The following is a 16,153-nucleotide window of genomic DNA, read 5'->3' as shown; positions in this document are numbered from 1 at the left end:
CATTGCTAAAACCAACAAGCGTCCGTGTAAGAGTAAATACGGGGAAGCCCAACTGGGCCTTCTACCAAATGGGACACCTCTCCTCCTGGCTTGTACAACGGTTGACCCAGTCAGCCATTTTCCTCATCCGAAGAAGCAGGATTTCTGAATGGTACTATAAGGGAACTGAATAGTCAGCTGTCTTTGGAGCTGGGGGCTTGGGTGTGGCTATATGGAGCGAATATTCTTGTGGAACGAAGGCCCCCTATGCCATCTTGCGGCCCGAAAGCTTACAATGGCAAGGCGTTCCTGTCAGACATAATTGATGCACTCCACGCTTACCCCTGTCTCCTTGTACTCCTTCCTTATCCTCCTTCCTTTCCTATTTGAGCACCACAGCTTTATGAAATAGGAATGCCGGGCAATGAAACAATAACAGAACCAATTCTATCCTGTCAAATCCCTTCTTGCCCCTAACCTTTGTTGGAAACTCCTTCCCTTCTCACTCGTGAGGTTACAGCTAGAGGAATGATACTGGGATTTGTAGCTTCCTTTGTCCCCACTGAGAGGACTGACTGTTGGCACACTAAAATCCAAAAACAGGTAAGGTGTTCTTCTTATGGGACCAAAGGTGGTCGATCTTAGGAGCAGGCAAGTTTGCGGGTCACAAATAATGTTTTGTCAGACTGTGTGATTTTGGGGACCTGAGCATTGTTTGGGCATCTCTATCTGTTCTGTTATGAAATGATCTGGGCTCAGGGTTTGAGGGTTGCGCTATTGGTGGGTGAGTGGCTGTGTGTGTGTGTGTGTGTGCGTGCGTGCGTGTGCGTGAGAGAGAGAGAGAGAGAGAGAGAGATTATGAATGTGTGCTTCAATATGAGTGAGTGAGTGAGTGTGTGTGTGTGTGTGTGAGTGTGAGTGTGAGTGTCAGCAAGCTGTAGCATTTGGTGCAATGGGCAACTTGAACCCTCTTTTAACCTTCGCACAGTAGCAAGGATCAAGGCTCCTAAAACTTCAAAGACAGCGCAGTGAGGAAGACGAGGAGCAAAGGTGGCTTCGCAAACGAAGAGCACAACCATGGAGGGAGCTCGCTCTGTGCTGCGCTCACCTTGGACCCCTGCCATCTCCCAGCACACTCTCCGGCTCGTGGGCACCTCGGACTGTGATTTCCTTTGCACATGAGTTGTGTGTATATGTATATATATCTATGATCTGCTCTGCCTCCCTCAGGGTGGGCAGCCTTGTCTGTATATCGTGATGTGCCCAAAGATTAACTAAAATGCCACTTCGGAGCATTCATGTAGATACACATTACACGTTCACTGCACACGCTGAATGTTGAAGGCTGGGCAAGTGGGTTGGCTTCCAAACCCATCGATGGGACAATTCTGGGTCTTCCGCTCAGGCAGATGCTAACAGCTGGATGCAAGGCCTTCTCCTTTTGTGTACCCCACTACGCTGCGCACATACCTGCCAATGTTTGCTAAGTTTGAAAGAGTGCAATCTACTCTTGCTCCTGACCTTTAGAAAATGTGGCCAATAATAAAAGCAGGGCCAATATTTTAAGATTTGGATTCCTGCAGAATTCTGTTAATCCTAATGTATACTACGAGGAAAAACACTAAAATGCATCCAACTGCCATATCTTAAGACTGAAAAGTAAAGTATTTCTTTTTGTTCAACTCTTAGCGTCTCTTTGACTTGCGCTGGATGTGCTGTGAAGTTTAACTTGTTTGTCTAAAGTTCACTTGCGGTGGGAGCGTCATGGGTGTGAACTAGTTATGAGAGTCCTGTTTAAGGTAAAGGTAAAGGGACCCCTGACCATGAGGTCCAGTCATGGCTGACTCTGGGGTTGTGGCGCTCATCTCGTTTTATTGGCTGAGGGAGCCGGCGTACAGCTTCCGGGTCATGACTAAGCCGCTTCTGGCGAACCAGAGCAGCACACGAAAACGCTGTTTACCTTCCCGCCGGAGTGGTACCTATTTATCTACTTGACGTGCTTTCCAACTGCTAGGTTGGCAGGAGCAGGGACCGGACAACAGGAGCTCACCCCGTCGCGGGGATTTGAACCGCCGACCTTCTGATTGGCAAGTCCTAGGCTCTGTGGTTTAACCCACAGTGCCACCTGTTTAGCTTAGCCTAATTGGCTTGTCCAAGAGAAGAGCTCTTTTCAAAGAGCATTGATCCAGGAACTCTGGTCCTGCAAACTGTACTGTGTTTGTCTCAACTTGCAGTGGGATATATTAGCTAATTGAACACCCTTATTAATTGTGTAGGTTATCTCTGGCTATCTCCGGGTAACTGTGTATAGGGCTGGCCCCTGCCCCTTCCAGTAGTTAATTTCTAACGCAGGAGTTGCTGGGGCTCAAGCTGGACATCACATCTTTTGACTGAGTACCCCTTCTGTTTAATTCACAAATGTGGGAAGGGTGATTAAAGCTACAGAGCACTGCTCTGTGACTGGTCTTCTTAAATGGCATCTCATGAGTCAGAGCTGAGCCCTGGAATTTATAAACAAAAACCAGGTTCTGGGGTCAGTGTAAACCTTGCACTCTGCTTCTGCTCAGAGATTATCTTCTTAATTTGCCCCACTTATCCCAGAGATGGACATTGGCACTAAAAGCAAGAGCCATTGCAGAGCCCAAGCTCTCAGTTCCAAAACTGTTATTCTAGTTCATTGATCTGTGGCTGGATTTGCCAGCTACACTAAGGGGACTTTTCCTCGAATTATTTCACCCTCTAGCCCAGGCTTCCTCAACCTCGGCCCTCCAGATGTTTTTGGCCTACAACTCCCTTGATCCCTAGCTGGCAGGACCAGTGGTCAGGGATGATGGGAATTGTAGTCTCAAAAACACCTGGAGGGCTTGAGGTTGAGGAAGTCTGCTCTAGCCGATAGATAAAATACTGAGGCATTTGAAACGTCTCCCTGAGAGATGCCAGCCTTTCTGAACTGGAATTCCCTCAAGTTGTTCCTGAAATAAAATGACATACAGTGGTACCTCGGGTTACATACACTTCAGGTTACATACGCTTCAGGTTACAGACTCCGCTAACCCAGAAATAGTACCTCGGGTTAAGAACTTTGCTTCAGGATGAGAACAGAGACCGCGTGGCAGCGGCGCAGCGGCAGCGGGAGGCCCCATTAGCTAAAGTGGTGTCTCAGGTTAAGAACAGTTTCAGGTTAAGAACAGACCTCCGGAACGAATTAAGTACTCAGCTCAGGGCACTCTAGAAATACAGTGGTACCTCAGGTTAAGAACTTAATTCGTTCTGGAGGTCCGTTCTTAATTCGTTCTGGAGGTCCGTTCTTAACCTGAAACTGTTCTTAACCTGAAGCACCACTTTAGCTAATGGGGCCTCCTGCTGCCGCTGCGCCGTCAGAGCACGATTTCTGTTCTTATCCTGAAGCAAAGTTCTTAACCTGAAGCACTATTTCTGGGTTAGCGGAGTCTGTAACCTGAAGCGTATGTAACCTGAGGTACCACTGTACTTAATCTGAGGTACCACTGTAATCAGTTATATTTTAAGGAACAACTTGAAGCCCGCATGCCAACTTTTTGAAGGTCCACAACCGGGGTCTTGTCACTCAGATGCAGTGGCAAGTGTCAACAGCAAAGGTGAAGGAGAAAGAAGCATTTAAAACCCCCAATCTCTGTTCAAACCTCAGGGCAAGAGGGAAGGACAGGTCTCTTGTCTTGCCAATGACCCTTAATGGCCCTGTGTTGTTTAGTCGTGTCCGACTCTCTGTGACCCCATGGACCAGAGCACGCCAGGCACGCCTGTCTTCCACTGCCTCCCGCAGTTTGGTCAAACTCATGCTTGGTAGCTTCGAGAACACTGTCCAACCATCTCGTCCTCTGTCGTCCCCTTCTCCTTGTGCCCTCCATCTTTCCCAACATCAGGGTCTTTTCCAGGGAGTCTTCTCTTCTCATGAGGTGGCCAAAGTATTGGAGCCTCAGCTTCAGGATCTGTCCTTCCAGTGAGCACTCAGGGCTGATTTCCTTCAGAATGGAAGGAAAGGTTAGGAAGAAGGTTAGGAAGAGAAAGAGGAGCAACCAGAACTTAGTCTTAGTAATGTCTTTGAAGTTTTTGTCCTGGAATGTAAATGGTGTAAATGAAAAATCCAAAAGGAATAAAATAATGAAAGTTTTGAGGAACAAAAATTATGATGTGATATGCTACCAAGAGACTCATATAGCTAAAAAACATAAACATGTATTGATTAATAAAAAGTTGGGGGTGGAATTTATTAATTCTGATGTCAGTAAAAAAAGAGGACTGGTGGTTTATGTTAAAGAGAAATGGGAACCGACACTAATATGTAAGGATGAAGAGGGAAGAATTCTGGGAGTTCAAATTAATCATCAGGGAGAAAAATTTAATGTAATAACGGTCTATGCCCCCAATACAAAAAAAGCAGAATTCTTTAAAAAATTGGAACAAATGTTATTAGAATTAGAGAGCCACAAATTAATTCTTTTAGGAGACCTAAATGGAGTCCCTGACCCTGAAATGGATAGGAGTGAAAAAAAGAGAAAGACGAACCAAGGGAAACTCCCAAAATCTTTTAAAGATTTACAGGAAAATTTAGATCTGATTGATATTTGGAGGTACAAAACCCCAACAATAAAACAATTTACACACTTTTCAGATGCACATCAGAGTTGGGGCAGAATCGATCAGATTTGGATTTCAAGAGAGTTATTAAGAACAAGGAAATGTGAGATAGAACCTAGAACACTCTCCGATCACAACCCAATTATTTTGGAAATAAAAGGTAGATCATTGGGACAGTACAGGTGGAGAATGAACGAATACCTATTAGAAAACGAATAGATTATTGAGAAAGCAAAAAACACCCTGAAAGAGTATTTTGAATGGAATTTAAACAAAGGAACCAAAATTGACATAGTCTGGGAAGCAAGTAAAGCGGTCCTCAGGGGAATCTTGATTCAGCAGAATAGTTATAGAAGGAAGTTAAGAGAATTAAAAAAGGAAGAAATAGTGAAACAACTGAAAGAATGTGAGGAAAAATTAATAATAAACCCAGAGGATGAAAAGATGAAACAAATATCTAAAGTGCTGCAAACTCAATACTCAACATTATTAGGGCAAGAGGTAGAATGGAGGATAAAATCAATGAAACAAAAATACTTTGAATCTGCAAACAAGACGGGGAGATTGTTAGCATGGCAACTAAGGAAAAGGAAAAAACAAATGGTGATTAATAAGATTAAAATAGAGGAACATATAATAGAAGACCCAAATGAAATAAAGGAAAAGTTTCTTCAGTTTTATGAAACCTTGTACAAAAGAAAGGAGGATGAAGATACAATAGAAATAGAAAGATATTTGGAGAAAAATGGGGGTGAGCGGCTGACAGATGATGAAAAATCCCATCTAAATAAACCAATAACGACGGATGAGGTTAAGGAGGCTATTAAAAAAATGAAACCAGGGAAAGCTCCAGGTCCAGATGGTCTGTCACAAAAATATTATAAAGTTCTGGAGGAATATGTAACACCTGTCTTATGTGACGTATTTAATAACATCTTACAGGGAGGGAGGATACTGGACTCGTGGAGAGAGGCCCATATTACCCTAATACCAAAACCGGAGGCGGATAAACTTGACGTAAAAAACTATAGGCCGATATCACTACTCAATAACGATTATAAAATATTTGCTGAGATAATGGCAAAAAGACTGAAAAAATATTTGACAAAATCAATTCATAAAGACCAAGCCGGTTTTTTGCCAGGCAGACAGCTGAAGGACAACATAAGAAATATAATAAACATCATTGAATATTTAGAGTTTAAAAATGAAATTCCTGCAGCTCTGGTATTCGTCGACGCCGAAAAAGCTTTCGACAATGTATCCTGGTGTTTCCTTGTAAAGTGTATGGAAAGGGTAGGGATAGAGGGGCCCTTCTTGGAGGGTATCAAAGCAATTTATTCGAGCCAAAGAGGGAAATTAATTATTAATAATAACAACAGATTCATTTATGATATCAAAAGGTACAAGACAGGGGTGCCCTCTGTCCCCCCTCCTGTTTATTATGGTACTGGAGATAATTGCAAATAAAATAAGGGAAACACCGGAAATAAGAGGAATTAAACTTGGAGTGAAAGAATATAAATTAAAGGCATACGCCGATGATTTAGTGATATCATTAGAAGAGCCATTAAAAAGCGTGGAAAAAGTCTTGGAAGTGCTTGAGGAGTTTGGGAAGTTATCTGGGTTTAAGTTAAACAAAAATAAGACAAAAATACTGACTAAGAACTTGGCGGAAGACTTAAGAAATCAATTAGAACAACAAACAGGAATTAAGGTAGTGAAAAAGGTGAAGTATTTGGGTATTTGGGTAACTACAAAAAATATAAATTTAGTGGAAAATAATTACAAAAAAACCTGGAGTGAGATTAAAAAAGATTTAGACATCTGGAGTAGATTAACACTCTCCTGGGAGGGACGAATGGCAGCCATAAAAATGAACATCCTTCCAAAAATATTATTTTTATTTCAGAATATTCCAGTAATTAGAGGAACAACAATGTTTAAGGAATGGCAGAGGACCCTGTCCAGGTTTATCTGGCAGGGGAAGAGAGCAAGAATTAAGTTTAAACTGCTCACAGACAGGAGAGAAAGAGGGGGGTTTGCCGTCCCGAATTTGCAATTATATTATGAGGCTGCATGCCTATGTTGGGTTAAGGACTGGATAGTTCTGGAAAACTTAGATGTGTTAGACCTGGAAGGATTTGATGCTAGATTTGGCTGGCACGCCTATTTATGGCAAGATAAAGAAAGGGTGCATAAGGGTTTCTCCCACCATATTGTTAGAGGAGCATTGTTAGAGGTTTGGAATAGAACTAAAAGACTGTTGGAAAAGGGCATACCTTGGTGGCTATCTCCAGTTAATATCTCATCCCTTAAAAATTTAAACACGAGAAGCCAAAGATGGACCTACGAAGATCTCCTGACCAAATCGGATAAGGGGTGGAGAATTAAATCATTTGAAGAACTAAAAGATAAGTCAATAGGGTGGTTACAGGTTCACCAAATTAATGCCCTATGGAATGAACACAAAAAAATAGGGATGAATGAGAAAAAATCAAAATTCCAAGTGGAAATATTAGAAGGAAAGAGTAAGCTTCTATCCAAAATGTACAATCAATTACTGGAATGGGATACAAAAGACGAGGAGGTGAAGGAGGTCATGATAAAGTGGGCCATAGATTTGGGATATAGTTTAGAATATGAGAGATGGGTGAAACTTTGGACTAAGGACATGAAATTTACAGCATGCGTTAGCCTCCGTGAAAATATGGAAAAAATGATGTATCGTTGGCATATTACTCCTGTTAAGCTTGGAAAAATGTACAAGACTGGAGACAAAAGATGTTGGAAATGTAAAAAAAAAGAGGGCGACTTCCATCATATATGGTGGTCATGTGAAGAAGTAAAGAGGTTCTGGGGTTCTATCTATGATGAATTGAAAAAGATACTGAAATACACATTTCCTAAAAAACCAGAAGCATTTCTTCTGGGAATGGTCGGTGAGGAGATTAGAAAAGAAGATCAAACCATGTTCCAGTATGCAACGACAGCAGCTAGACTACTGTTGGCACAGAACTGGAAATCATCTAAAATCCCAACTATTAGTGAATGGCAAAACAAGCTATTTGAGTACTCTGAGTTAGCAAAAATGACACAGAAGATCAGGCATCAGAGTAATAAAATCTTTATTAATGATTGGAATAAATTTATATCATACATGGCGAAAAACTTAGGTAACATTAAAATAACAGTAGGTGAATTATAGAATCTGCGAAGTAAAGATAAAGGTAGAAAGAAGGAACTGCAAGAAGGGTATCAATGGGATATAGCTTAAATCGTGGTGGAGGGAAGTCAGAATGATGTTATGATAATTAATACTTTTGGAGAAATGTATTTACGTCTTGATAAAAAAACAACAACAACAACAACAACAAAAACAAAGTATTGGAGCCTCAGCTTCAAGATCTGTCCTTCCAGTGAGCACTCAGGGCTAATGGCCCTGTATTGTTCCTTAATGACCCTAAGCTTAAGTTTTTGCACAGGAATTCCTCTGCAGCTTAATTAAAACATATTTCAGGAACGACTGTCAAGCATAAAAGCATTTGACATCTGTACAGTACTGTGCACCAGTTAGACTGCCCACCATATCCAATAAGCCTAGGATTTGCAGTTTGATGAAGAGTCCAAAATGAGATTCTCAGCCTTCCTCTTGGAGCAGGGGTGCCCAAACTTTTTTCCAAAGAGGGCCAGATTTGATGAAATGAACATGCATGAGGGCCAACCAACGTCATTGACCTTTTTTCAGGACTGAAGTTGTTGAGCTCTTTTCTACGATTTTACCCCAAAGTTGTTGGGCGCTTTTTAGGATTGAAGTTTTGAAGTTGTTGAGCTTTCTTAACAATTTTACCCCAAAGTTGTTGGGCTTTTTTTTTAGGATTGAAGTTGTTGAGCTTTTGGGGGGATTTTACCTCAGGGAAAAAATTAACTAGATTAGGACCCCGAAACAGACTTTGGACATGCCTGTCTTAGCATGAACTTCAACGTTTATTCTGCAGTGCAGAAAGTAAGTGAAATGGCAAACCCGGGAGAAAGCGGTAGAGGAGACCACAAACAATAAAGCATTGGGTAAACCTCTGGAGTGCCTGAGGATGGCACTGTGACCCCATGTGCCTCGACTGGGCACTGATATTGGATACAACCTCCGTACAAACCGAAGCGTTGCCTCTGAGAAACAGCCTGTGGAAACAGACTGACTTCAGCTCATCTGAAGGAGCGTCTAGTTAGGACTTTCCAGGAGTCGCACCCCCCTTATATCTTCAAGTATTTGGGTGAATGTGATCACTGGGGATTTGAGTGCACCTGAGAGGTCAAGGTAAGTTGGCCACTAGATCAGGGCTTAAATTTGGTTCTTGGCTGGCGAAGGAATAAAGAGTGCCTCTGAACATGGGGAAAGCAGACCTGCTGCTAGTCTGCTGTGTTTTGGTTTTTTTAGAAAAAGGGCACAATCCCAACAACATTCAGGCTTTTGACTTGATAGGGCTGCCATACGTCTGGGTATTATTGGGATTTCCAAGGTGGAATTGACATGGGGAGGGGGATTTCCGAAATGTGGCACTTCTTCCTGGATCTTAGGAAAGCCAATCGAAAAATCGCAGTTTGGGGTTTGTCTAAAATAAGCTCAACAACTTTTGGGGTCATCTGGTTTTTACTTTTTGAAATATGGCGACCCTGTGTGAGATTTAGGCATGCCTGTCACTTATTCAAAGAGCCTTATTTAAGCATGATATTTGTCGGCCAAAATCACAAGATATATAACATGAACTTGGGAAGTTGTAGGCAGGCACAAATACACTTGGGTTGAGGTACTCTTGAAGAACAACATTTATTTAAAAAAGACAATTACTTAAAGTTAGCAGGGGATCCAGAGAACATGCATTGATTGCTGAGACATGGGAAGAATCCACATTTAATTGTGTCATTTTTTCCCCTTAGCACCAGAACAAAGTTGAATGGGGGACAGTTACTTTTTGTTGTGTAGAATCTTTATTTTAACTTTGAGACACAAGACCAAGCATGGCAAGGGGGGTTGGGGTCTTATGAAAGGATTCCCCATGTCAGCTTGCTGTTGCTTTAAAAAAATGAAAATCAGTAATGGAGGGGGACACACACTTTGAATTTGATTGGGACAGCAGACCCCTTTCTCTCTGAGCCACTTGCTTCATTCTAATTTCTATTTATTGAGAGTAAGTGATAAACGGTGGACTGAAGCAACTCACAAGGGAACATGATCCTAGGTACTTGTTAACTGTAGAGTGGCCAGCCAGGCAGTATTTTTACTGCTCTGCCCTGGCAAACTATGTTCTGCCAAGGAACTAGCCTTGGGATCCGAAAAGCCAGTGAAGTCCACATTCTGGGGGAGTTCAGATGATTTCTACAGGTTGAAAGAACACACAGGTGGGCGGGTGTCATAAGGCTTATAATAAACAAAAATCTGCCCTTATTCCCTTATGGGGGACACAAGAGCCCTTATAGAGTCCTTTGAGGGTTCTCCATCGGTTGGAGAAAATTACAGAGGCCAACCAGAGAATATTGAGAAGCAAAGCAGCTAGTAAACCTTATCTTTATTGAACTATTGCAACAGGGTGCTCCCCTCACACACAGGAAAGGAGGAGGACCCAGAACAAAGGTGTGCCCGCCCTTATATAGACATTTTAAATTGCCCGCCCTGCAGTCCAAGACCACCCCCAGAAACATCATACATACATCACAGAAGGGGTGTAGCTCAAGACCACCCCCAGATACATCATACCTACATCACAGAAAGGGCGGTCTACAACAGAAATCTGAGTGCGTTGTTTATCTCCTGTCTGGCAGGTTATCTGTTAATGGTCACCTGATTGGATTACCTGGGGAGCCTGGCCAGTCTTTCCTAACGATAAATACTTACAGATAGGTAGCCGTGTTGGTCTGCCATAGTCAAAATAAAAAAATTCCTTCCAGAGAATCTGAAGAAGTGTGCATGCACACGAAAGCTCATACCAAGAACTAACTTAGTTGGTCTTTAAGGTGCTACTGGAAGGAATTTTTTTATTTTGATAAATACTTAGTTCCTGAGCCAGGTCACAGGCTCACCCTATTCATACACAGACATACCCTTAAGACAGGATTTGTGAACAAAAAGACAATGGGGAGGCTTTTCCATTTCCCTTCGGCCTTGCAGAGAAATATTTGAGGTCAATTTGGGAGGGACGAAATGGTTTCAGGACTTTTTCTGTGGGGTTTCAGACATATATGCAGTTATGAACAATATATCTATATATAGATATAGATATATATAGAGAGAGATATAGATATTTATTTATTTCAGGCTGCATCATAAAGCTAGCCCCTTTTCTCACTGTTTGTGGGTACTGGCCTGGGGACGGACGGACACATGAAATCAGACAAACGTGAAATCGGACAGACTAGTTGGACAAACAGCTCCAAGACAAGGAAGCAGTTTGAACAGTCACGTGAAACACAAAGATTACAATAAATAAAACGGGCCGTATATTTAAAGCCCGACCAACTCACACTTAAAGCACATGACCGCCCCCCCGCCCACCCCCAAGAAAAATCCTGGGAGCTGTAGTTTGCTAAGGATGCTGGGGATTGTAGTTCTGTGTGACGGAACTACAGTTCCCAGGATTCTTTAGGGTGTGTGTGTGGCATGTGCTTTAAATGTGCATCAGATGCAGCCACTATTGGATCGTGGCCTGGTCCAGGGTGGGTCGCGACTGGAGCAGTACCAGCATGCAGGTATATAGAAAATGTTTAAGAAAGGGGGTTCCTGGATCGGAAAATATTGAAGATACCTGTTTCAAATGCATGCTGTGTATCTGCCCAAGGTTTTTCAGCTGGAGATTCCGGGCCTAGATAGGACCTTCCTTCCTGTGGGTTAATATGGCAGGAGGGAGCTAGTAAAATCTGCACCTGCAGCAGTGTGGCCTGGCAAATATCTATTGATGCTTCTCCTAGCTGGTGGCCCTTTACTTAATTGTTTTCAGCTTGTCCACCCCTCCCTTTTTTTTTTTTGACAGTGGCTTGTGCTTGTCCTTCTTGGCTACTGGCCCAACCATCCATCTTTCTATCTATCCAATTTAATGAGCGCTAGGTAGGACTTCAAAGAGGAAACAAGTCGTTAAATAGTCCACTGTCAGGAAATGGGAAACTAATTAATAGGCCTCTTCAGGAAGGCCATGAACAAGGAGATAAGCAATTAAAGTGCCGATAGCCAGGGGAAAAGGGAGCTTTGCTCAATGGGATTTATTTTGCCTCTGAGTGAACATATATTAGAATCTTGCCCACAGGGATGGGGTTTGTGGGATAAAAAAACACTCCAGATTAAGAAACCTCCCAATACAGGGCTGTCTTCAAATGTATTCTAAAGGTTGCATAGTTACTTATCTCCTTGGCTCAGGGGGTTGCATAAATCCATACCCTCCAACATTTCTCTGATGAAAATAGGGACGCCCTAAGGAAAAGTGGGTCGCGGGTGGCGCTGTGGGTTAAACCACAGAGCCTAGGACTTGCTGATCAGAAGGCCGGCGGTTTGAATCCCTGCGACGGGGTGAGCTCCCATTGCTCGGTCCCTGCTCCTGCCAACCTAGCAGTTTGAAAGCACGTCAGAGTGCAAGTAGATAAAAAGGTACCGCTCTGGCGGGAAGGTAAATGGCGTTTTCGTGTGCTGCTTCGGTTCTCCAGAAGTGGCATAGTCATGCTGGCCACATGACCCGGAAGCTGTACGCCGGTTCCCTCGGCCAACAAAGCGAGATGAGTGACGCAACCCCAGAGTCCGCTACGACTGGCCCTAATGGTCAGGGGTCCCTTTACCTTTAAGGAAAAGTGGGACATTTCGGGGTCAAATTTATTGAAAACTGGGACAGCTTCTGTAAATCCGGGGCTGTCCCTGGAAACCAGGGACACTGGAGGGTCTGAGATGGGATTTCTGGAATTGTAATGAGGGATGTAAAATTATATGCATGTCCCGTGGAGCTATGGTTGAAATCCCTCTTCACGCTGCTTGCAGAAGACCAGAATGGACACACCTCTGGGGAATAGCGTAGCCCCTGAGCCCATAAGACAATCTTGACATGTGATAAGAGAGAGAGAGGGAGAAACTGCCTCGGTCCAGTATACCTGAAGGAGCGTCTCCACCCCCGTCATTCAGCCCGGACACTGAGGTCCAGCTCCAAGGGCCTTCTGGCGGTTCCCTCATTGTGAGAAGTGAGGTTACAGGGAACCAGGCAGAGGGCCTCCTCGGTAGTGGCACCCGCCCTGTGGAACACGCTCCCTTCAGATGTGAAGGAAATAAGCAGCTATCCTATCTTTAGAAGACATCTGAAGGCAGCCCTGTTCAGGGAAGTTTTTAATATTTAACGCTGTACTGTTTTTAACACTTGATTGGGAGCTGCCCAGAGTGGCTGGGGAAACTCAGCCAGATGGGCGGGGTATAAATAATAAATTGTTATTATTATTAAATTGCAGGGTACATATTATTCTGGGGAAGGGTCAAGTCTGCCGCTCCTCGAGTGCGGAAAATGCAATCTCGGCGTTCCCTTTGTGCGAATCCCCGGGTGGCTGTACCATCGTCCGGCACTAGGAGATGGAGCTGCAGGGTTGCAGGAACCATCTGATACTTGACCAGCTGCCCAGAAGGGCGAGTGCCAAAGCCGAGAGAGGACGATGCTACCTGAAGAACCCTCCGGTCCTCAGGTTTCAGCATGACCATTTGAAGGGAACAGCAGCTGTTCTGCCAACAGGCAAGCAGCTCGGCCTGAGAGCTCCCACTCTCGGGGCAAGTCTGAGGGGAGCGGGGGGAAAAGGCCTTTTTCTTTGGGATATTGCTCACTCCATTGAACAGTAAGTAGGCGGCGGAAACCCCAAACCCACCCCCAAAGCTGGTGCCTGGCAGAGCTTTTGCGCCTCGTTTCTCTTTCTCGCAAGAAGCGGCTTGACCTCCACCTTCTCTTTTGCGTGGCTGATTATTCCTGCCTGGCTTTTTGACTGATCCATGGAGAGTTATGCGCTGTTGCTGCTGCTGCTGCTGCTGTTGCTGTTGGGACACCTTTGGCTAAAACACCATTTGGCTGTGGCTTCCTTTTCCCCCTTTCCCCTTAAAACCAGATAACCACCAGCTTCCTTCAGCCATGTTAGAAAGTAAAAAAACATGGGTGGGTCAGGGTGGGAGACATTGCTGAGGGGAGTTGTGGGTTGGTGTACACAGGGGCCATAAACAAAGCTGACAGAAGGAATGGTGCAGCCAAGATTTAAGCGGCACCAGCCTGCGAAGAAGCTGCTAATGGCTTGTGAGAGCGGCAGGGCTGTAAGGCGAGATGGGCTGGCTGACACCATCTTCTCCCAGCTCCAGGGGATGACTAGAATCTTGGCTTTCGCACCAGAAATGCGCTCAGCTCTTGCCGTCTTCAACTACCACTCTAAATATAAACCCAGGCCGCACACAGGGCTATTAGCAGTCGCCTTGTGCATGTCTGGACCTGGAAGTCTTTCTTTCTCTCTCTCTCTCTCCCCCCGCCCCGATCCTTGATAATGTGTGATTTCTTGAGGAATGGGTAGGGAAAGGCGCTTTGCCTATGCTCAGAGGCACTCTTCTCTGTGTCGTTCACTTTGCACATGCTCCAGCGTTGGGTTCCGCCACCAGAAACAGTTCATGGGACTGTGAAAGTCCTCTTTTGAAAATAATACATTCTCGGAAGACGAAAATGAGTTTTCTGGCTCATGAAGGAATATTGGTTCGTTCGCCTTTTCGCACCAATATTTCCCGAATTGCTTGACACACCTGAGCTCTCTCTGTTTGCCTGTTTGCTCAGAACGTCTGAAGAGCTTAAAGTAGAGTTGGTGGGCCTATTTTCCGCCGCCAACCCACCCCTTTGGCTCATCGATGGAGGAGGGATACGGTTTCGATGTGTTGCCCAAGGGCTTAGACTCGGTGGTGCACCAAGCAAGGACACTGCATTTGAAGCTGAGAAACTGATTCAAGGTCTCTCGTTGGGATCAGTGCAGGGGCAGTAGAGAGAGAAAGGAAGGAGAAAACACGTTTGAACAGTCCTGTAATGCCAGATCTTGAGCTTGTGATGAAAAGGGCATTTTTTTTAATTATTCAAACCAGTGTTTAGCTTGGTCTCAAGGGAGAGGGTGGCCGCACATAGCTAATGCCACCCTTTATTTAGGGATTGTCACAAAGAGCAGTTACTACATCACTTCTTTCAGTTATCTAGAGCCATCTCCTTTTCATTCATTTCCCCCTGCTAGGGTGAACCATTTCTCTGTGTTTGGGGCTAAGTGGCTGCAGCAGAGATACATTGGAGATGACTCCGGCCTTCCTTTCAGATTTGCGAGTCTCACAAAAATAAAAGAAAGTTAGCTTCTGGGTGTGCGCAATATGTTTCCTACATCAGGTGAAATCCTTACTTTTGGAAATAAGGGGTGCCAGGGCCGAAGTCGCATCTTTCCACCTTCTTGTCATTCTTATCTCAGGTCGCTAGAGGCTTGTTGAGGTTGTCTGTAGGAAGGGCACTCTGTGCATGGTCAGAGGCACTTGTATTTTTCTTAGCACATTTTAGGGCTGAGCAATGGCACGGGAAATTGGTTCTAAGTCCAGCAAGCCACAGGTCAGATCATGCGCTGCTCCTTATGATGTATATTTAGCGAAAGCAGCTGGAGGTACAATATATGGGCCTATTCACTGTGTGAGCTTATGTAAGGGCATATGTATACCACTTCAGTTGGCATGGCTTTTTTCAAAGATCCATGGGAACTTTAGTGTGATGAAGTGCTAAGGATGTTGCTGCTGCTGTTGTTGTTGTTATTGCTGCTGCTGTTATTATTTAATTTATAGAATTTATAAACTGCTTTTTCGCAGAATCAGAGAGTTTGAAGGGACCCTGAGGGTCATCTAGCCCAACCCCATATGATACAGGAGAGCCAGTGTGGTGTAGTGGTTAAGAATGGTAGACTCGTAATCTGGTGAACCGGGTTCGATTCCCCGCTCCTCCACATGCAGCTGCTGGGTGACCTTGGGCTAGTCACACTTCTCTGAAGTCTCTCAGCCTCACTCACCTCACAGAGTGTTTGTTGTGGGGGAGGAAGGGAAAGGAGAATCTTAGCCGCTTTGAGACTCCTTCGGGTAGTGATAAAGCGGGATATCAAATCCAAACTCTTCTTCTTCTCTTCTTCTCCACTAAATAAATCCATGACAGATGACCATCCAGCCTCTGCTTAAAAACCTCATCAGAGATTTGAAAGCAGTTTCTAACAATAATAGGACAATATAGTGAAACAATTCAGTAGAGCGAAAATGGAAGGTGGTTAACATCAAATTTATAAAAAAATTAGCAAGACAACCGTGAATAATAGCCTAAAACCCCAGAGTAAACGAAACAATTCCTCCAAGAGCCTGGGAGAAAGGTGGGATTTGACTAGATGATGCAAGGCCAACATTTCTGTCCACACCTGTAAAAGGTAAAGGTAAAGAAACCCCTGACTATTAGGTCCAGTCGCGGACAACTCTGGGGTTGTGGCGCTCATCTCCTTTTATAGGCCGAGGGAGCCGGCG

The 16,153-nt window shown here is 44.2% G+C and overlaps 2 protein-coding genes across 6 annotated transcripts in view; both read left to right on the top strand.

The window, feature by feature from the left end:
- ADAM11 (ADAM metallopeptidase domain 11) overlaps positions 1-1,661 on the top strand; it is a gene marked incomplete at its 3' end in the record, with an annotated part of 82,535 nt that extends 80,874 nt beyond the window's left edge. For 2 of the 3 annotated variants that reach the window (XR_014001261.1, XM_081166284.1), the window contains one exon: positions 971-1,661. Coding sequence is in view for 2 of the 3 variants with exons in the window: in XM_081166284.1 (XP_081022410.1) it covers positions 971-989 (19 nt within the window). Of the gene's footprint in view, positions 1-967 lie in introns of all 3 variants that reach the window. The other variant, XM_081166283.1, reaches the window with a different exon arrangement.
- Positions 1,662-8,767: 7,106 nt separating this feature from the next.
- The window catches only part of SCN4A (sodium voltage-gated channel alpha subunit 4), a 98,064-nt gene continuing 90,678 nt past the window's right edge, over positions 8,768-16,153 (top strand). The window contains exon 1 of one of the 3 annotated variants that reach the window (XM_081166012.1): positions 8,768-8,911. The gene's annotated coding sequence lies outside the window, so the exon portion shown is untranslated. Of the gene's footprint in view, positions 8,912-11,256; positions 11,338-13,274; positions 13,441-16,153 lie in introns of those variants that run through there. The other 2 variants (XM_081166014.1, XM_081166011.1) reach the window with 2 other exon arrangements.

Source organism: Podarcis bocagei (assembly GCF_964188305.1).
Source record: "Podarcis bocagei genome assembly, chromosome: 13".
NCBI classification, from domain to species: Eukaryota; Metazoa; Chordata; class Lepidosauria; order Squamata; family Lacertidae; genus Podarcis; species Podarcis bocagei.
Note: the sequence above shows the minus strand (reverse complement) of the source record. Positions and strands in the feature narration are given on the sequence as shown.